At 45.5% G+C, this 22,159-nt stretch overlaps 1 protein-coding gene across 2 annotated transcripts in view; it reads left to right on the forward strand.

Moving 5' to 3' along the window:
* The window catches only part of ATP9B (ATPase phospholipid transporting 9B), a 2,364,768-nt gene that overhangs the window by 1,860,076 nt on the left and 482,533 nt on the right, over window positions 1-22,159 (forward strand). For both annotated transcript variants that reach the window (XM_086965515.1, XM_086965516.1), the window contains exon 14: window positions 3,050-3,162. In XM_086965515.1, the coding sequence (XP_086821641.1) occupies window positions 3,050-3,162 (113 nt within the window). The remainder of the gene's footprint in view (window positions 1-3,049; window positions 3,163-22,159) is intronic.

Consider the following 22,159-nt stretch of genomic DNA (forward strand, 5'->3'; position numbering starts at 1 on the left):
GGATGTTGAGCTCTCTGAGCCTCTTCTTCACTCCCAGGAAGGTAGCTTGTTGACACTGGACCAAATGAGTATAGTCCGTGAATAGCATTATTGTTGTGTTCTCAGCGAGAAGAACGGCAGTAATTCTGGGGTGCTGGCAAAGGATTTGAACCAATTTTCCAAGAAGGATAGGGGATCTCAATTTTCGATCCCCTCTGGCAGGCCCAGGATGCATACATTGTTCAAACGAGAGCTTCCCTCAGCGTCTTAAGCCCTGTCTTCAAGCCCTTGTACTTGGTCACGGAGTTCTCCGATTTCATTTTGGTGAGTCGCGACCTGTGGCTGCAGCGTGTCCAAGGCCTTTTTCCCTTCTGTAGCTCTGGGAGTTCCTGTTAGTCATTTTGAAAGAATCCTAGCTCCCCTACTAGGGAGCCTATCTTGCTCTCCATGGAAATTAATAAGTGTTTAGTTGCCCCCAGGACTTTTTACAGTTTGTCATCTGGCGGCGTCCATGAGCATATGGTTGTCCGCGGACTTAGGAATCTGTGTTACTGTGTTTGATGGGTTGGCCACCTTGGTCTGCCTGTGCCAGCACGGCCGATTTTAGACATCCCATTAATGCAGTGACCAGCCACAAGTAGAAAAGGTAGATGGATCAGACCCTACCACCTAGCTTGGACTTGAGAGGGAATGTCCTCTAAGGTTGCTACCTCAAGTTGGACAACAAGGGTATTTAGCAGGTGAAGGTAGCGCCGGAGACCTCAATAGCCTAGCGCCGGACAGACTTGGTATGGGTTCTCTCCCTGGTTTGATGATCCCTTCAAGGGTCGCTATTAGTCGGGTGCTGACGGTGCGGAGTGAGCTGGGGAGTTGCGCTCATTGAAGGTCCTCTGCGATTTTCTGATGTTGAGGTCTCCAGTGCGGTTGGCATAGAGGGCAACTCTGGACCAATCCGCATCTCCCTTTGGGTGGCCTCCCACAGCCAGCGAGCCTGTCACTCCTCTATGGCTAGGTCTATCCGCCTCAGCCTTGCTGGGGCCGCCAACAACCGAAGGCCAGTGTTCCTCCTCCTCCTCCCAGGTTGGAGCTGCAGGTGCCCACGTATGGGTGTTGTGAAGCATCATCGGGCGTGTGGGCGTGCAATGGATCTCGAGGTTTTTTGTCTCAGGGGCATCCAGATGCAAGGTGGAGCCAGGCCAGCCCTCCTGCTGTCACGGTGGTTCAAAGCAGGACCCCAGGGCCTGCTGGGATTCAGCAGCTAGGGGTATCATCTACAAATGGATGGCTCCCCGTCGTAATGGGGTCTTGTTGCTGTCTGCCTGTGTTTGCGCTGAAGTGCTAGGATAGGGACCCCGTTTCCTCCTTCTGGTGTCTTTCAGTCTGGGCCCGGAGCTGGGGATGGAAAGCGAACCCATCACGCTATCCGGGCAGATGCTGTTTGTCTTACTTGGGGAGGCCTTGTCGCCCATCTTTGAGGACCGATCCCGTCATGCCTCAGTGATGGCAGGGGACTGTGCATAAAGGCCTCTCAGCGCATTTGTAATCTACGAGGTGGTGTGTGCTGTCTCCTCTGGCTCACGGGTCCATTGCACCACACCGCTCTCCTCCGGTGATGCTTGTAGTTTTTGGGAGGCGGGGGAGAAGAAAAGAGCCACCAGTCATCAATTCCTTCATGAGCCTTGCGGGCACGCCACCCTCAGTGTCATGTCGATCTGCGAGGTGGCATGTGCTGTCTCCTTGGTCTCGCTGGCCCGTTATTCCTTGCCTCTCCTCTCCGACGATAGTATAGTGCTTGGGGAGGTGGGGGGGGGGGGGAGAAGAAGGGTGGCCCCCTGCTCACCCCGATCGTCCGCAGATATAGTAGTCTTAATTTCTGCTGAAATGTTTGGATGGCCACAAATGCAGGGTTGTTTTTTTATTTAGGTTGAGCGTTGCGAAAGATGTATTGTGGGCTTGCAGGGACTTGCAGCCCACCCACTGCTTACCATTGGTTGGCTTTAATGTCACTCTTATTATTCCCACGATCCCTGTTACTATCTCTCGCACATATACTTCTCTCCCTCACCTCAAACTCCGTGTTGCTCTTGTTAATCACCTATCCCTGTCCCCATATTGCTCTCCTCTGTGTGCTGTTTTTCCCCTCCCCGTCTACTCCCTGTTACTTTCCTGACCTTCTGTTTATTCCCACCTTGTTGTCCTATTTTTTAAATATTTTTTAAAATATAGTATACAGAAAACGTGTGCTCACGCTGCATTTTAAATTTATTTACCAATGCATTTCTACTTTTGTTCATGCTGTACTGTGTACTGCATGGAAAAAAAGGTAGTGGCATAATCAGTATATCTCAAAGACTAAGGGCCAGATGTAGGTGGCCCATTACCAGTGGGTAACGGCCGAAATTAACGAATTGCAGCCGTTACCGATCGGTAATTGGCTTTTCTTATGTAGGGGGCCGAAATTAAGGATACGGTAATTTATCGAATCGGTCATATAAGGAATCGGTAAATTACCGATTTCTTAAATACAGATTCGGTATGTAAGGCATGTATGTCTGCAACATGTGAACCCATAAACAATTGAGGGTGCAACAGGGTGTCAAAGTGACACCCTGCCACCCTTCACTGTTTTCCTCCTTTTACCGAATCGGTATTTACCGATTCGGTAATTGACATTCATTCCTATGGGCCTCCGGGCTCATTGGAATGTATGGCAATCACCGAATCGGTAAATACCGACCGAATCTTAATGATTCGGTAATTTTTACCGAATTTTCAGCTACATAGCATTTACCGATTCGTAAATACTGAATCGATAAAATTCGGTATTTACGAATCGGTAAATACTATTTACCTACATCTATCCCTAAATCTTTTGGCTTTGCCATTGCTGGTCTTGATAATTGCGGCTCAAATGTAAAAAAAATGCTCACGTAGAACCGTGACAAACGAACCCATGGGAATCTTAGCCTACGTTTCGTGTTTCAAAACGTTAATGCAATATTATTTTGAAATAGTTTTGTGCTCTCTGTCCTGTAACAAGGTTTTCTCATGATGTGATGTGCTTTTACAGGAACACTTACTCAAAATGAAATGGTATTTAAACGTCTTCATCTTGGAACTGTATCCTATGGGACCGACACAATGGATGAAATACAGAGTCATATTTCAAGCACATACACTCAGGTAATTTTCATTTGATTTTTCTTATTTGATGTTTCCTTGGTTTAATAATTTACTTACTACATTTGACAATGAAAAAAAGTAAATTGGATTTTTCATGTTTTGCTAAATTCATGACATGTTTGCATTTAGTATGATCACCTGTCATAAGACACAAGACAACTTAGCAAGGAACATCCATGAACGTCTCTTACTGCTTCAGCACAAAGTAAAAATCCCGTTTTTGACTGAATCTTAAATTATGCTAAATAGTGTGTACTGTCTTTCCGAAAGTGCTACCATTTCTATCTGTTGCAGTACCTCTGTTTGTGTTTAGCTTCTTTGTTTGGTCGCTCCATGCAGTCGACAAGTGATTGCTTCAGAGAATGTGGAAACCAAGAAAAAAAAACTTTCTGGGTGGTATGCAGGGGCTTTTAAAATAAGGGAACCAGTATGTCATTGTGGGAAAGACAGCGGGCCATGTTTTTGGATCAGAGGGGAGAGCAGATTTTTCCCGTAGGGGAGATAATACTCAGGGCCTTTGGCTCCTTCCAGTGGTGTTTCTTTCTTAGCAGTGGCAGGGTCAAAATGGTTCTTTCGAATAGAGAACTGATATAGACAAACTATTTTCTCAGATTCCCTTCTCTCGGCTGTGCGGAGCGTCTTGAGTTTTGTGATCAAAAAGAAATTGAGAAATTTCAAGATTCCCGGAGTTCCAGACTAAACGTGTGCCTGGCTTCATAATTGTGGACTATGCTCGTGCGCACCTTTACATTTGAGGAATACCCAGAAGTATTACAAATATATTTGTAAAACATAAATCAACCACAACCTTAACTCCCCAGTTGTGAGACATTTCAGTTTGTGTGAAAACCACACTGAGTAAATTGGTTAAAAAGCTAGCATGAACACCAGACCTATTAGGATATTAGACTGGCCGGAATTAAAAATTGGGGGATGAAAAAATACAACTTTGAATGTTTTAGATTAAGATGCGTTGTATGAGTATAATTAACTAATAGGGGGAGGAGGGCCCCACCCTACTTTTAGCAGACGATACCCTACTGATTAATAAGTCACCACAGGGGTTTTGACACCTTCTGAACACCGTGAAGCTGTTTTGTGTAGATGGGGTCTGGAGCAAAATAGAGCCAAGACCAAATGTATGGTATTTTAGCATATAGAAGGCAAACCGTTGCAAGAGACAGTTGCTGGTAGGTTATTACCCAAAAGATGTGGTGACTGAATTTGACTCTTTAGGTATAAGACTCACGCCTAACCTGTGCTGGGCTCCAAACATCGAAAAGGAGCATGTGTCCCTGATTCAGCATACAGCAAACAAAGCAAAAATCCATAGGAAGCCTATATCCAGAATGGTGGCCCAGGTGGGAAATGTCCTTTAGGAGGAAGCCGGAATCACATTGTGCCTTCACAGTGCCGCCAATATAACAAACGTGTCTTTAGCACGCATTCCTTCAGCAGGCAGGTCGTTACAACGTCTTGCTTTTTTTTGGGGGGGGGGGGCGCATTGGTGGAATGGTGTTGGATTTAAAGTCCAACACCTTCCCTACTGTTGCGCAGACTGGAGTTGGAATAGTAAACTAAATGATTCCAAAATCCAGCCCCCCCTAAGTCAAGTCGGTATGACGACTTGCATGCTGAACGAATGTGTGCTTAAGACTTGTTCGTTATAATTATGCTGTGCCGAAGGCATGCGTGCTAAGCACATGTGGAATACCATCATACATTCTGCCCCAGTTCTTGAGATTTATAACATCAAGGCTCTGAGGTTGGTCCTAAATGGAGCCTAGCTATGGGTTATAAGAAAATGCAGTGTCTTTTTTCAGTGGAACACAGGTTCTTGAGATTGCCGGCACTGTGCCTTCACAGGCACAGTGCCGGCAATTAAATGATTCCAAAATCCAGCCCTTCCTAAGTCAAGTCGGTATGACGACTTGCATGCTGAAAGAATGCGTGCTTAAGACACGTTTGTTATAATTATGCTGTTCCGAAAGCATGCGTGCTAAACACATGCGGAATACCCTCTCACAATCCGCTCCAGTTCTTGAGATTTATAATTTCAAGGCTCTGAGGTCGGTCCTATATGGAGCCGAGCTATGGGGTATAAGAAAATGCAGTGTCTTTCTTCAGTGGAACACAGGTTCTTGAGATCCCTATTAAATCTTCCAGTGAGTACTTCTTTGACTCCCCTCTATTTAGATCTGGCCCAGCGAAAGATTGCCCATAAGATTGAGTGTAGACTCCTTACCTTTTGGCATTGGCTTTGGTCCACTACTGTCCTAGAATCCTTGGTTAATTACTACCCTTGAATCCTACCGGGTGGGCCTAAGAGACCATATGGCTCTGTACTTTGTTAATAAAATACCAAGGCTGTGCGCTGTCAAGGCTCTACTTCAGAAACTGGGTCTTCATATGTACTGGCCTTTTCCTGAGAAATCATGCATGCCTTCTAGAGCTAGGATAAAAGTGATCCTCCGGGAGCGTCTTGCTATAGACAATGTGTTGCACTGTAAGGGATCACTATCACTAGTCTTTATTGACTTTAAACTCTGTGCCCAGTATGAGCATACAATTGATCAAATTGTTCCACCACTGGCAAGGAAACTATTCCTGCAATTTAGGTATGAATCCCAATCTGTCAAAGCTTTTACCAGTAGATGGAAGGAAAATGGTGCTGATGACAATCTCTACCCTGCTTGCCGAGGGTGTTCCCGAATCTCTTTCCTATGTTCTGTTCTATTGCTCAATTCTTCACTGCCTTCAAGCAAAGTGGGCTGTTTCACTTTGCAAACATTTGGGCATCAGAAAGTACCAAGAGTTGTTTAGATTGTTGAGAACGGACACAAGCCGAATAGTGGTTTTTGGCTTGGCAACATTTTTAATGGCTCTGTGGTTAAGATGCTCAAAATGCATAAAATATAGTTACTAATATGACAGCTAACCATTAGAGATTGGAATTCAGTTTTCTCTTGGTGGTTATGAGTGCTAAGACCGGATGTACACGGAAGAGTGAGTTTCCAAACAGACTACCACATTATTAAGGATTTGGACACTGAGGTTTGTTACCACTGTTGCTTTTTACTCCTTTTGTTGGCTATCAGTGTCTGTGTACTATGTTGTGCACTGACTTCTTAGCCAATTATCATATTATTCTTTATTAATATAAATATACTTCTTGTACCATGCAATGGGAATTAGGGCTCCTGTCATTAGCACTAAGCCTTTATTGTGCTGCTAATCCTTTTGGATCTTTCTCTATCTGCTGCTATTGTGGTGTGTTTGCTGACAGTTCTCTTTGATTTTGTTTTTAGCTGTGTAAAGGCTCTTGCTGCATACCAATTATTACTTTTTTTTAAAAAACGTTGTTTTAAATTCTTATTTGGTACCTCTCATGGAACTGTATCTTTAACAAGCATTGAGACCTTTGCATAGTACATCTGTTCATGCAGAACATTATTACAACAGTAATTGTGAATGTTCATTAGATGCATATAGTTACCAATTTACGTTAGTGCCACTTTTGATTCGTTAACTGTCTTCCAGTGAGGATTTCACTGCTGATATCGTGCATATGCCACCTCTGAAAAAATATGACATTTTCCCCATAGTCGTTCCCATTTTTTGGGACGTTCTCTGTGTATGTATATAGCCTTTTCGGCCACCATAGCCATATCCATGTCGTTGTGCCATTCTGCTATTGTGGGAGTGTTGCATGCCCCCCAGTATTGGGCGATATTTCTCTTAGCTATTGTCATACCTAGTGTTGCCCATGTTTGCGCTGTACTGGTGAGATCCGTTACCTCTCATATATTTAGAAGACAGCTCCGGAGTTCTGGTGGTACCGGGGCCTCACACACTCTTGTTATTGTGGACATATTTATTTATTTATTTATTTATGTGTTTTTATATAGCGCAGACTTTACCCGAAGGTGTCAGAGCGCTTCACAATAGGAACAGAACTGATACATGAAAACATTTCAAATTAACAAATTACAAAAGCAAACGCTAAGTTACATGAGGCAAAAGTGACAATCGTGAGCAAACAAATACAAGAGGTTGCAAACGGTGCATTACAGGAGGAAAAAGTGATATGTGTGCAGGTTACAAAAGCGTACAAAGTACAAGTAGAGGTAAAAAAGTGCATTACATGGCAGACACTCAAACACAAGAACAAACGTTACGTAGGCAATGGTGGCACTTTTGCAAGTATCGAAAGCAAACAAAATGTAAGAGGTAACAAACAGTGTGTTACAAGAGAAAAGTGACGTGTGCATGTTACAAAAGAGTACCAAACACAGGTAAAAGGGTAATACTGCAATAAATGGCAGACTCTCAAACCACAAGAACACACTGGGAAGGCACTTCCACAGTCATGGAGAATAGAATTTTCTATAATAAAAGGTCTTCCTTCAGATAATAGAGAGGACATAAATTACATTTGGAAGTGTCTTTGAAGGAGGAGAACTCTGAGGTCAGTTTTGAAGGCCTGGGAGGAGGAGGTGGTACGGAGCTGAGGCGGAAGTGAGTTCCAGATTCTCACCACATTGCCTGAAAAGGATTGGGCCATCGATCTTTCCTTCTTAAAAGTGGGAGGTTCAAGCAGTAAATTTTCCGCATTTCGTGATGGTCTAGAGCCTCCAGAGAGTTTCAATTTATTCGCCAGGTAGCGAGGAGAGGAGGAGTGCAAGGCTTTGTGGGTGATGCAGGCAGTCTTGTAGATAGATCTTGCCTCGATGGGAAGCCAGCGGAGGGTGGATAACATGGGTGTGATGTGGTCGCTTCTTTTGGCCTCATAAATGAAACGAGCTGCTGAATGGAGAGCAGACTTAAGGGGGAACAGGTGGGATTTGGGGAGGCCAGGAAGAAGAGAATTGCAGTAGTCCAGTCTGGAGAGAACCAGTGATTTGACCAGGGTTTTAAGGTCATGCTCCGGGAAGATGCAACAAATCCCCCAAAGAAGGCACAGTTGGTATCGAGCAGACTTTGCAACTGAAGTAATGTGGGAGAGTAGATTGAGTTTTGTGTCGAGTATGACACCAAGGGATTTTGCTCTGTCGACAACGATGGGTTTATTGTTCAGTAGATTCATCTGGTCCATCCATGATTGAACCGGGGGAGGAGAAAGTGAGGAAGAGAAGAGGAGGAATTCAATTTTGTAGGGATTCAGAATCAGTTGATGTGTTGACATCCAGTTTTGAATGGAGTCCAGAGTAGAGCTTAGGATGGAGAGATCGTGAGCGGAGGCAACCTTGAGGTAGATTTGAGTGTCGTCTGCGTAGAGATGATAGTGGACCCCGGATTTACTTAGGAGATTTATCAGTGGTTCCAAATATAGATTGAACAATGTGGGTGCAAGTATAGAGCTTTGAGGAATACCTTGACCTACCGCCAACGGAGATGAAAGACTGTCCGCTATTTTGATCATTTGGGATCTATCAGAGAGGAAGGAAGCAAAGCATTTAAGGACAGTGCCCTCCATGCCCATTCTCTGTTGAAGAGTGTTGAGGAGGGTGTTGTGATTGACAGTGTCAAAGGCTGCAGAAAGGTCAAGGAGAATTAGAAGACAAGACCCCCCCCGAATCGAGTATCCGCAGCGCGTCATCAATCACTTGCAGCAGAGCTGTTTCAGTGCTGCAGTTTTGGATGAAGCCGACTGAAAATTGTCGGGAAGATCATTGTCGTTGATATGACAGAGAGTTGTTTCGCAACACATCTTTCTGTGATCTTCGCAAGAAAGGGTAGGTTAGTGATGGGGCGGAAGTTGTTGAGGTCATTTGCATCAGCAGTGGGTTTTTTTAAGCAGAGGGGTGACCGGCCCAGTTTTGAAGGGAACAAGAAGGGAGCCTTGCCAAAGTGAGAGGTTGACCAGAGTGGTCAAATAGGGAAGAGAATGGATATAGAAGTCAATGGCAATGGCACTATGGATGGGATTAGGAGAATGGTTGGAGGGCTTTGTTTCAAGGATGCACTTGAGGAGGACATCTTCAGAGATGGTGTCGAAGTTCTGCCAAATGGCTAGTGAATTGCGCTCCTCTGGTGGGGTACGATGATCGACCTGATCCACAAGGGATTTCACTTTTTCGTCAACGAATACAGCGAAATCTGCTGCTTTCTTTGTGGACTCCTTCAACTTGGAGGTTGGGGGAGAGCAGTTAGTATTCTTGATGAGATCAAATAGAATTTTGGGTCTATTTTTGGCTGAATCAAGGAGGGTTCTGAAGTGTGATGCTTTCCCAAGGAAGATGTGCTTGCGGTACTTGGATCTTGCTGAATGAAGCGTGGCCAAATTATTGGTGGAGGGCGCTTGCCTCCATTGTTTCTCCAGGAGTCTTAGGTGCTTCCTTTCTTCATAGAGGGATTTGTTGAACCAAGGTGCTGAGGGAATGGGCCTTTTCTTTTTGCTTTGGAGAGGAACGACGTTATTGATTTAGACTGTAAGGACTGAGAGGCATTGGGAGGTGAGTTTATCAACATCTAGGTTCGGGTCTAGCCTTGGAAGTGACAGCAAAGCTTATTCACAGAGGGAAACAGTGTCAATATTTTTAGTGTCACGAAACCAGGAGGTAGCCCTCTTAGGTTGGCCTAGAGTATAATTATAGAGTGTGCTAGGTGAAGAGAGAATGGGATGAAGAGGTGGTCAGACCAGTCTACATGAATAGGGGTAGCGATAGAAAGCATGCCTGCTTTAGAAAATAATAAGGTCCAGGATTGAACCCTTAGAGTGTGTAAGATCATTTGTAGAGTGGAAGGTGGCCAGCAAATTCGCGGAAGAGTCTTGCGGAGAGCCCCAGTGGAGATTGAAGTCACCCACGAAGGTCAGATTGTCACTTTGCGAGTATTGATCGCTGACAGAACTGTCTCCCAGTATGTCGCTATTTCCGGACATTCCCATTTCGTGTGAAAAAGTGTACCCACTGCCCTGCACTGTCTCAAGCATAGTTGGTCGTCAGTCTTACCTATTTTGCATATTGTGACCCTAGTGTAGTAGATCCTATGGAGTATGTTAAGTTGAACAAGGCGCAACCGAAATATCACAACCTCTCTTCTAATGTCGCCTGCTAGTCTGTATCATCTAATTCACCCACATCTTTCTGCCATTTGTCCCACAGAGACTGAGTGCGGTCAGGTTGGTTGTTGATAATGTTGTGGTAGGTCAGGGATATGGCTTTTTTGTCCATTCGCTCTGTTAGGAGTATGTCTTCCAATGGAGAGGCTTCAGGGAGGATAGTGTCAGGTGGGATGGTCGTTTCTAATTTGTGTTTGATCTGTAAGTAACAGAACATTTTAGCGGGTGCCATCTCGTACTGTTCCTGAAGTTGTGAGAATGGGATTACTTTTCTCTTGGTCCAGAGATCTCACACTTTTGATATTCCCATGTTGTCCTGTTGTTTAAACCCTTTGCTTTTGCATAGCGTGCCTAGCCTAGGTTTCCCAAAGGGGTGTTGCTTGTGAGATAGTAGTGTCCCGGCCTAGCTTCCTGAGTATCGCATGCTATATATGGAGTGCCTGCTTTGTTGGTCCCAACAGGGTTGTGTTCTGGTTCTTGTTGTATAGAGCCGAGTTTATCCCTCCCGTTCTTAGCGTTAACCTGTCTAGTCGATAAGCGGGGTCCATATGAGGGACATGTAGCCAGGGATTAATTACTGTCAGTTGGGTTGCCCAATAATACGTTTGTACATTTGGAAGCGCAATGCCACAGACATAGCAAGTTCTGATTAGTTTAGTCATGGCTATTTGGGCCTGTTTACCATTCCAAAGAAGTTTGGTGACTTCTGCCTCTATTGCCCGTAAATAGTATGGGGGAACCAGGAATGGGGTATTTTGTAGCGCGTAGTGGAATCTAGGGTGTGCCATCGTTTTGAAAAGTGCTGCTTTTCCTAGTAGTGTTAAAGGCAATGATTGCCAGTGTTTAGTATCTCTGCGTAACCTTTTGAGGGGTTCCAGAAGATTTAGAGTCATAAAGTCCCCTGGGTCCGAAGTAATATTGATTCCTAAATATTTCAAACTATCTTCCACTATCTTTACTTCGCATCCTCTCTGTAGGGTCGGTGGCGGCCCTCTCAGGACATAAAGAATGGATTTGCTCCAGTTAATGGTGTACCCAGAATGTTTCCCATATGTGTCACATACATTCAGTAGTCTATGTAATGAGTGTTGGGGGAAGGCCATATATAAGAGCATATCATCCGCATATAGAGATATGCGATCTTCCCACCCTTCCGTCCAGCGGAGCTCACGGACAATCGGATCTTGCCTTATCCAGGCCGCCAGAGGCCCCAGCACGAGGGCGAACAGGAGCGGTGATAGTGGACAGCCCTGTTATTTTCATACCTTAGCCCAAGGGGAATTCTCTGGATATATGTCCGTTTGCCACTACGTGTGCAAGTGGTTTTGTATATAGCAATGTTACCCATGCACAAAAATTCGGCCCAAATCCCATCCATGTGAGAACAGCAAAGAGGAAAGGCCACTCGACCGTGTCAAAGGCCATGCGTGGGTCAAGAGACAATTTTACGGCCTCTTCTTGTGTCGTATGTTTGCGTCCAAGGACATTGTGTAGGCGCCTGAGATTTAGGGCTGTATTTTTGCCAGGCATAAACCCTGATTGGTCCGGGTGTATTAGTTTAGATAGGTCTGTTGGCCAATGTTTTGGTTAAGATCTTGGCTTCCACGTTGATCAAAGAGATAGGCCGATAAGAAGCACCTTCCGGGTCCGGCTTACGAGGTTTATGGATATCCACTATTGTTGCTGTTCTCTGCCCCCTTGGGACCTCTCTCATTTCTAAGTTGGCATTAAACATTTTCAATAGGTGTGGGGCGATTGCAGTTGCACTTTGCTTATATAATCCTAAAGGGATGCCATTCGGCTCCAGAGCTTTCCCTGACTGTATATTTCCTATCGCAATCGTTAATTCTTCAGTTGAAATTCTTGTTTCAAGGAATTGATTCTCTTCCTCTGTGAGTGTGGGGAGTTGGATGTCTCATAGGAAGGCCTCCGCTTCCTCTTGGTGTATTGTGATTGCAGGGGTGTATACCTGCTCTGTAGGTGGCCCGAGGGTCAGACACAAAAAGGTGATACTTTGTTGTCAATAAAGTTTCTTTTATTGGCAGGATTTCTGCACTTCACCAGGTTTAGTTAGGGTACAGGTTCCAAATCCAGCACAAAAACAACAAAAAGATAAGGACAAAGACAAGGGTTGAATTCAGGGTGGGGGGTCCGCTCCTTGCTCCGGGCGTCTTCGGGCTTGCCTTCCAGCTCTTTGGACTTGTTCCGCGAGTCTCCAATGAAGGGAAAGAGAGGAACAAAGAAAAAGGACCGGGATTAATAAGGCCTGTCCTTACTCAATGTATTTGCCTGCTACCATCACCCGTCGTTGTGTATGGGCGGGAAGGGATCGGGAAGTGTTGGAAGGAGTTGCCAACCAGTGAATTAGCTACCCGCACCACCCCACCATCCTCATCAAAAGGAACCTCTTAGAGCCACTTGCCTTGGACCACGACCTGTAAGCAGGGCTGCGGCATTGGGACCCGGGGCGTCCACTCCCTTCGTTGGGCCGCCGGGTATGTCCGCGTTGTATGGTGTCTCAGGGTTTCCACCGCTCCGCTTCTCTTGCGTCTCGTCCTCTTTCTTCCGATCCTCCTGCGTCTCGTCTGCTCCTCCTTGACTTCTGGGCTCTGCGTTCTCAGCTGCTTTGCTGCTCTCTGCCTCCGAACTGCGTCGCCATTCCGTGCACACCTCTCTTCCCTTATGGTCCTCCATTTGTGTTGACGCTCTGACGTCAGCTGATCCCAGCGCCACTAGACCGTGAGCTATTTCCGGCCTTCCCGTGGAGTCCCAGTCTGTTTCCCTGCACTTCCGGTTTGACGGTTCCTCGTCCTCCTCACATGCTCATAATGAAGTGCCAGTGTGTCAGTTATGGTTTGTGGGTGAGTTACAATTTCCTCCGTGGTGAGTTGGAGTTCAGACACCCATATGTCCGCTCGTTCCTACTTATCGAGCCAGACAAGGGGCCTACCGGCTTTATCCCCCACTTCGTATATTGTATGTGAAGTAGTAGTCAGTCGGGTAATTTGCATCCTCCCATAGGTATTTTTTGTATTCCTGTTTTTTAGGTTGAAGTTGGTGTGTATTTGTGTCTGAGGGGTCTTGCGCGTGATTTGATTCTAAGGTGCCCACCTCCTGTTCCATTGTCAGTACCGCCTTTGTCTTTTCTTTTTTGTGGTCTGTAATCAGGGAGATGGCCTGGTCACGAAGAATGGTTTTTATGCCTCCCACAAAGTGAGGGGTGAAGAGACTGAGGACTCATTTTCGCTGAAGTAGTGTTTCGTAGTGTCAGTCAATCCCTTCTAGATCTTGGGCTTTTCAAGGTAGCCTGGGTATATCGGAAATGTGCGACATTGTGTTGCTGTGTGCCATGTATATTTAGCAAAGACAAGGCAGTGGTCTGATATTCCCCTTGGCAAGTGAGCCATTTCTTCGAATCTCCCCACACAATCTGCTAGTGCCAGCATGCAGTCTATTCTGGAGAGGCTGTTGTGTGCGCCTGGATTATATATATATTGTCGTGCCTGCAGGAATTGTGAATGCCAGATGTCTACTAATCTTATTCAACACATCTTTAATCGGACTCAACCGTAACCATAAAAGCACAATGTACAAAACATTACAGTGATTAGAAATATAAAATACGATAAACATATATCCTAAGTAGACGAAATTAAAAAAATATATATATATTTAGAAGATAAAATACCAATATATGTATATCAAAAAGTGACTGGGCGTGGGCAGTCGGCAAACAGTAAGTACAATTAATAAAAATAGGGCAGTTGACAAATTTCATGGGGGTCAGGGAACCAACATTGACCTATGGGCTCATGGGCCCTTATAGCCCTTTTAAGAAAAGTGCCTGTGCGAAGAATCAGATCAACATTGTCTAGGTCTAACATGTGACAATATGCTTGCTCCAGGCTAATTAGTCGTAATTTATTAAAATATGGGTAAAGCAGCTGTTTAGAGTATATACAGTAATATTTACAAAGAAATATAAAGTGCGTGGTGGTTTGCTCACTCATATCGTCACACGGACACAAAATTTGATTTCCGTTTTTATTGTAGCCCAATGGGAAACAGAGTGCAAATCGAATTGTACCTGCCCTGAATCGCAACAGGATACTCCTTTCCCAGCGACTCATTGGGAGGGTCAGATACAAGTGAAGGGGAAGATTATACTGTTCTATGGCCAGGTAGTTGTACACCATGGTTTTCCTGGACTCCACCACTAACGCTCGTTGTTATAAAGTTGGTAAAGAGCGTCACGAATTTCCAGGAAAAGACTTTCTCTGTTTATGCTTCACAAACTGGAAGTGACACCGCTTAGCCATGGGATTTCGAGGCCTTTGTCGCACTGGAGACAATCCTTTATAATCTGTTGTGTCAGAAGTGCTGCCTCATTCTTCCACACTGAAACCCACATAAGTGCTGGGCGTGCTCGAATTAAATCAATTATAAAATTAATGTTAAGCTCCTTGTGAGATATATATTGAGGGGTAGAGATAGGGGTGCACAGCAATTTCCTACAGAACCTGTTCTCTTCTAGCTGGATTGCTGAACAATTAGCAGTTCCCCAAATCTCTGCGCCGTATGTTGCCACTGGGGCACATTGTAATTTATATATTTTCTGGATTGCTGCAATGGCACCCGTGGTCTTAGGGCGGGGTAAACTTAAAATAGAATTTGTGGCCTTTGAGAACTTGCTCCTAGAGTGAGCAATATGCTCACTCCAGGAGCCGTTCGCAGCAAAAGCCAACCCTAGATAGACGAAGGATTTTACCGAGGTCAGTTTTTGACCATCTATTGTTAGGGATCCCATGTCGCGCTTCCCAGGCCCACTGCTCATAAGAAAGGATTTTTTAAAATTTACCCAGAGGTCTAATTCATTCATATAGTGATTAAAACTTTGGACAAGAAGACGCAGGGAATTAGGGGTACGGCCTATCAAAACCGCGTCATCCACGTACAGAAGTACCGGGATGGGCTTTTTTCCAACATATGGAACATCCTTGGTAGCAATTTTCAGGGAAGAATTAAGGCCATTTATATATATAATAAAAAGCAGGGGTGCCAACACACACCCTAGTCTGACACCCCTGCCAATATTAATGGTCCCTGAAACCTCACCACCCATCCCTATCCTTACTTGAGCCTGAAGATCACAGTGTAGGTAGGCTAGGAAGTTTACCAATGCTACGTCCAGCCCACCCGCCGAAAGGATAGCCCACAGCTTCGACCTATTAACTTGGTCAAAAGCTGTGGACAAATCCATGAAAGCCATATAAATGGGGGCCCTCCTAGCAATGTTGTATTTTCCCAGAAGTAAGTTTAAATTGAGACATTGTTCGACTGTTCCTACCTTGCTCCTAAATCCCAGCTGGCATGGGTCCAGAATGGCATTTTCCTCTGTCCATTCCAGGATTTTATTATGCAAAACTCTCCCTAAAATTTTAAGGGTGTTGTCTATGAGAGAGATTGGCCTACAGTTACATGGAAGCGATCTATCTCCCTTCTTAAAAATTGGTACTATAATGCTTCATGCCCAGGACACAGGTATAGTAGTCAGGGTTAGATTGTTAAAAACGTTTGGGGGTAAAGGGGCCCAAAATACCAGGTTCCACTTAACCCCTTCCATGCTCATGACAAGGTCAGCTCGTCATGGGTGTTACCTGCGCTGTGCTTAGGACGAGCTGACCTTGTCATGATTCTATAGTATTCAAGTATTTTCAGCACACGAGGGAAAACCCCCTAGCAGCCAAGGTGTTAATCAAGTCAATAAGGAGCCCATCCGGGCCCTGGGCCTTATTGCCTAAACTATGATTAATAGCTTCTGTTACTCTTGAGATGCTTATATCTATGGGGACTAGGCTGCCTGGTTTACAAATGTTATCATGTGGGGGTGGAAGGGTGTAAATACCTGAAAAGTGTTCCACCCATGCCTCACTGGCTATATTACAACAAATGGGCGATGCTGATTGACCAGTAGATCGGAAGTCACGGACTACCGCCCAAAAGTTACTACCCTTGTTCAGGGCGGCGGCCTCATTTAATTTATCCCATTTATCTATCAGAAGCTCCTTCTTCCTATCATTAGTCCACTTCATGTAGATTTTCCTGGCCAGTTTAACTTCTGTTGGGCACCTTGGAGTAGCTGAGAGGGCACTGCGTAGCTTTCTATTAGCTAAAGAGCATTCCGTATTAAACCATCTAGGGTTAACTGCCATTTCGGCGGAGGGTTTGGAAAGAAAGGTCTTAATCGTCTGACAAATATTCCCAAAATACCCGACTATCTGCCCTGGTGAATGGTCGAGTGAAAGGCAAGACTCTATCAATGGGAAATTATTCCTCACTAGTTTACTAAAGATTTTAGAATTGTCGACCCCCCTCCAACATAGTCTTAAGTTGTCCAATGACACTGTTAGATTTGTGGCCCCACATTCAGTCTGAAAAGTTGGCCTTTGGGCGGTGTGTATAACGATTGTAATTGGGTTGTGATCACTGAAATCAGAGGGTACCACCTCGGCGGCTGCCAATTGATATTCTATTAGTGGGCATACAAAAATAGAATCTATGGTGGTACTACAGCCCCTTCCCCTATAGGTCGGACAATTGTTCTTAGTTGACCCCCTTACCAGATCCATAACATTAGACAGATTGTATGATGTTATGAATCTTGACAGTTCGCTACCTCAACATAATGATTGGCTGTGATAGGCTGACTCAGTTTCAGAGTCTATTTCCTAAAGTTTAGCATTAAAATCCCCGCCCAGTATAAGGCCCAGTGAATCCCCGTTAATAGAATGGTTATCCAGTTCCGATATAAAATCAAAGAGCTTTATGAAGCTCTTATTTGGGACTGACTGAAAGTCTTTATTATAAAAATGTATCAGATGGAAATGAATCCCTCTTTTGTACAAAACTGCTTGATATTCAAGACTATCTGATGGAATTACCTTAACTCTGCCACCGGCGGCCACATTAATTCCCAGGAAGAGACCTCCAGAGGGTCTCCCCATCCTAGGAACTTGGGAAGGTACACTGAAACAATGAAATCCCCGATATATAGTTCTTCTGTGGCCCACGTTTCTTGAAACATTACAATGTCATAGGACCTAATGATATTTACCCAATCTATATTATCAAGCTTTGAGCGTAAACCTGCCACATTCCAGCTCAAGACGCTCAGGCTAATATCTTTGACACTTATGAGTGGATGTGACCTTTTTTCTGTGTAATTAGCTCTGGGTGGGTTATATATGGGTGGCCTGACATTTGCACCTGCATTGGGGACCGTATCTGGTAGTCAATCTTGTGTCTTCAGAGTGAAGAGAGCGTGGTAACCGTTAGAAAGGGCCATGACTGTTTCAATGCTTCTGTTTGGGATTAAAGATGGCTTGTAAAAGTAGCCCAGGGGAAATGTGCTAATAATGGTGGGGGGGTTAATTGATTCATCCATAATAGGCAGTAGGCGATTGACCATCTGGGGTCTTCTTAAATTTAGGACAATGCAATCTCCTTCTATAGATGTTTTTGAAGTTCCAACCAACCCACTTGCCTAGCCATGATTATTTCATCCAACCTACACAAGTCAAACTTTTTATGTTTATGGAGCCAGTCTGCCGATTTATTTTGCAGATCGCTCCAGGACTCTGTCTGCCCCTCCCTAAGTGCCGGGACGCCTGCTAGGACGAGTACATATGGGGCGGAGGCTGGGGAGAGGTGTAGGACATCTGGGTTAGGGTTGGTCCTTGCAGTGCGGTGGGAGCCTGACTTCCCAATATCTCTATTCTCTGTGTTGGTAGTATTGACTGGCCCTAGGGCCTGCTTTGGCTGCCTGCCCTGGATGATACCCCCTTAGGAGTGCCTGTCCCAGCCTTTAGTGTTGGCCTACTACTTCCATCTAGGTGACCATCGTGCGTTACCAGAGAGGCTCCCTCCGTCCCACACCGGTGGCAAACCGGTTGGGAAAGAGCTATGGGGTCTGCTAACCTTTGGGTTTTAAAATCGCCGTTACCGGTAATTTGACCATTTGACTGAACCCCACCCTTATTTATGCTAGCTATATCGGTGTGCTTCTTAGACATATTCATCCAAAGGACATCGAGTTTCTTAACAAAGATGTCCATCACATCATCCAGTCTTGACTCGAAAGCTTCCATCATAGTATTTAAAATCTCAATCCCCATTTCAGTGTTATTAGGGTTAGAATCCCACTTTTCTTCAGTCTGGGTTGAGGTAGAGTTACATCGCCGAGCTGCAACCAAGCCATCACAACCAGTGACATCACTGCTGCATGGGGTGCCAATATTAAAGTCTGTGTGTTTTTGCCTGAGCTTTAATTGGTTTGGTTTGGCAGCGATTTTCTTTCCCCCGACGGCTGTAGCAACCAATATCTGCCCTCTGGCAAACTTACTCAGGGTCCCTCTGGTGTTGTTGGCAGGTGCACTTAGGTCCTGGTTGGGAGGTGCAGGTGAGGAATGGTTGTTTGTGACAACAATAGTGGGGCTTAGAGGCACAGGTAAAGGCGTTAAACACCCTGTTGGCGTTAAGTCCTGGGTCCCCCCAGTTGACAGACGGGGATGTAGCGGAACAAGATCTAGTGATAGGCGTCTCTCGGTTGCCTGTATTTCGTGTATTATCACTGATTCCGCTCTTGTAAAAAAAGTAATCTAAAGTACCAACAACCCCCTTCCGCTTGCTCGTTTTAGCGGTAGTTTCCATTGTTACTTGAGATCAGACAGTGGGACAGCGTTAATACAGCAATGTATTTCTGATAACACTGAGTGCGAATATCACGTACCTGGCTTCCTGGAGTCTGGGAGCCTTTAAAACAAAAGTTAAATGGGGTGGCCCAGCCTCCTTTGGCCCCAGACGGCCACAGATGGCCCGCCCTTTGCCCGGGCTTAGCCCGGCGCCGCCCGCGCGCGTCCCGCATGGCCGAAGTGCTGGTCAGTTATATCCACCCCAGATGATCTAATCCAGGTGAGGGTGGGAGGGACGGCAGTCCGGTCACGGCCCCCGCGGCAGCCTGGATACTGTAGGCTCCGCTCTCCTTCCACACGCAGCGTCTCCCGCGAAGCGGGAGGCGCAAGGTCTTTTACTAGTCCCGGTGATCGAATCCAGGTGAGGGCGGGAGGGGCGGCAGTCCGGTCACGGCCCCCGCGGCAGCCTGGATGCTGTAGGCTCCGCTCTCCGCTCTCCTTCCACACTCAGCATTTTCCGCGAAGCGGGAGGCGCAAGGTCTTTTACTAGCCCCGATGATCGAATCCAGGTGACGGTGGGAGGGGCGGCAGTCCGGTCACGGGCCCGCGGCAGCCTGGATGCTGTAGGCTCCGCTCTCCGCTCGGCTTCCACACGCAGCATCTTATTGTGTCCAGGAAGTCTGCTAAGTTGGAGTACGTGCAATGTTGTTGTCGGGGGGTGTTCAGTCGTAAGTGTCATCGAGAGTTATGTTAAAGTCACCTCCTATGATTAGTTCCCCCGCTGGAAGTCGGAGTGGAAATGCTCTTGTTGTAAATGAATCTAGGTCCCTAGTGCAATTTTCCCGATTCATGCCCTTATAGAGGTATACTTTATCATATCCTTATATAGGCATAGAAATCACTACCCTATTTGGTCTAAGCCTTACAGCCCAAATACGGCATGGCTACTTCCACTAGGTCCTGAGAATTAACAACGATTTCTTGGAAAGACCCGCCTTCAGCAGCTAGGAACTTCCCCCTGCTTGAATATAAAGTTCTCCAAGAACTCCTGGCGTTTTCCAAGAATTTTGCCTTTGAGTGACGATATTAAGTCCAAACATGCGTCCTTCAAGGTATAAATATGCCTAGGTTTGCCCAGACAGACACACGGTGGTCTGGAGCAGATCGACTATCTACTTGCCCGACGCCCTGCAGCAGCAAGTGCCGAAGGAAGCCGACCCTCCAGCTGACGCACTGAGAGAGACGCTGTCTTTTCTCTTGCTGAGAAATCCAGCTCCAGTGTTTCCGGCTTACCCTTGCGGGTATCTGGGAGATCGAGTCCTGAGAGAGAGATACAAGACCTCCTTCATTCTAAAACCAAGGTACAGAGCTGATTAGACCTCTTAGAGAATTCTTGCAATAGATTCTTGGCAGAAAACTACTAAACTTAGGCTACTCCTCACTTACTTCTTCCCTCGTACTAGACTTAGGTTAGGTACACCGGGGTAGGCGTATTTAGAAACACCAGTTGATTACTTTTAGTCATTATTTATTACTGTATGTATTTTATACATTTTATGCACTTTTATGGCTTAGAAACCATATCATGCTTTTACAGTTCTACTTTATAATACTGTGTGTATTATATGCCTTGTACTTTATAACCAGTATTACGATTGTAGCAGTTCATTTCCAATGCTGGAGAAAGAAGACTGTTCAATAAATACCTTTTATTGAAAACGCCCGTCTCTCTATTTCTCAGCACCTCTGGTGAAACAAAGCATGCACGATTGACTGAGTAAAATAGTTATCTATTGTTTCTGCGACTAGAGATTGTATTTCTTATTCTTGGGTAACAAAGTTGTCATGTATATGTGGTTGTCAGAAACTTATCCCTTCTTGTGAATTCGAGAAAGTTTCTAGTGACCTCTGAGCTAGCTGGCACTCACTATTAAGTTTAATATATTCGGTAGAGACCTAGTAGACCTCAGTCCTATGTCTAAACTACAGCATATATTATTCCAATGCGCAGAGCCTATTGGGAATATAGGAACTACACTACACTCTGAGCCCCGGGAAAGCCAACGAGTGGGGTGCTGGGGGGATATACACTGTCACAAGGTTGAGCGTATGTCTCTGTCATTGGCATGATACGGCCGTGAACCGGCCCTGATCGTCTGTTTGTGTGTATTTGACAATGATTAGGTACTGTTTCTTGATTAAAATTCCAACCCCTCTTGAGCCAGATATGAACTCGAAGTGAACTGCTAATTTGAAGCCCCATCTATTGAGGGCCTTGCAGGTCGTCCCAACCAGATGGGTCTCCTGCATCAGGACTATCGCTGGCGCCCTGCGTTTAAGATATTGCCGGACCAGTCCCCTCTTTGGCTTATCTCGGAGGCCATTCACATTCCAAGATAGCAGTGGTAGGTGGTGAATACGTGTGGGCTTGGAAGCGGCGTGGCTAGGTTGTGTATCTATGTGTGGTGTTATAGATGTATGCATCAGAATCCTGACAACAATGTTGAGGCGGAGATCCCTTATGAATGTCTGTGGATCGTACCAAGAACTATCAAATAATGAGGAATAATTAAACTGAAACCATGAGAACTAAGCCCTCGTCCCACCCCACTCCCTGCCTCCCTGCATGACGGTTTAAGAACTACCCGCCTCCCTAACATTGCACAGTGCCTGATACCCATTACCCACTACGGTGGTCTCCCCAGGACATCCTCTTATCCTTCATACATTAAATAACTATTTTCAATTAAGTTACCGCATTGATCACTGTTATCCCAGTCCCATATTGTTGATCTACAACGGCAAGTCATTGAGTGTCTCTGGATGTTTCTGAGATTGCGTCAGTAATCGTTGATCATCCCACTTTTGGTTGTTGTTTTCTGGACGCCTCTGTCAGTGATTAGAGCAGCCCCGTATCAGCAAGGGGAAATACTTCATTTCAAGGTGGTATGCCTGTGTTCGTTAGTAGCTGATGACGGGGAGACCCCTATTTGTTCAGTTCTCCTTGTCAGGGACCTCTGTTGCAGTCAGTGTTCCTCGCAGTTTGACTGAGCCGCTCCCGATGCTTGTCGACTGTAGTTCTTCTCCGCTCTTCCAGGGTTGGCGATTCAGCGCCATCCCTCAAGCCATTCTTGCGCCTCCACCGGCGTTGTAAAGAACCATACTTTCCCATCTGCTTCCACTCTTAGCTTCGCAGGAAACATCATTGAGCATTTGAGTTCACGTTTTCGTAGTTCTTGCTTTA

The sequence above is a fragment of the Lissotriton vulgaris genome, chromosome 4_1 (genome assembly GCF_964263255.1).
Source record: "Lissotriton vulgaris chromosome 4_1, aLisVul1.2, whole genome shotgun sequence".
Classification (NCBI taxonomy): domain Eukaryota; kingdom Metazoa; phylum Chordata; class Amphibia; order Caudata; family Salamandridae; genus Lissotriton; species Lissotriton vulgaris.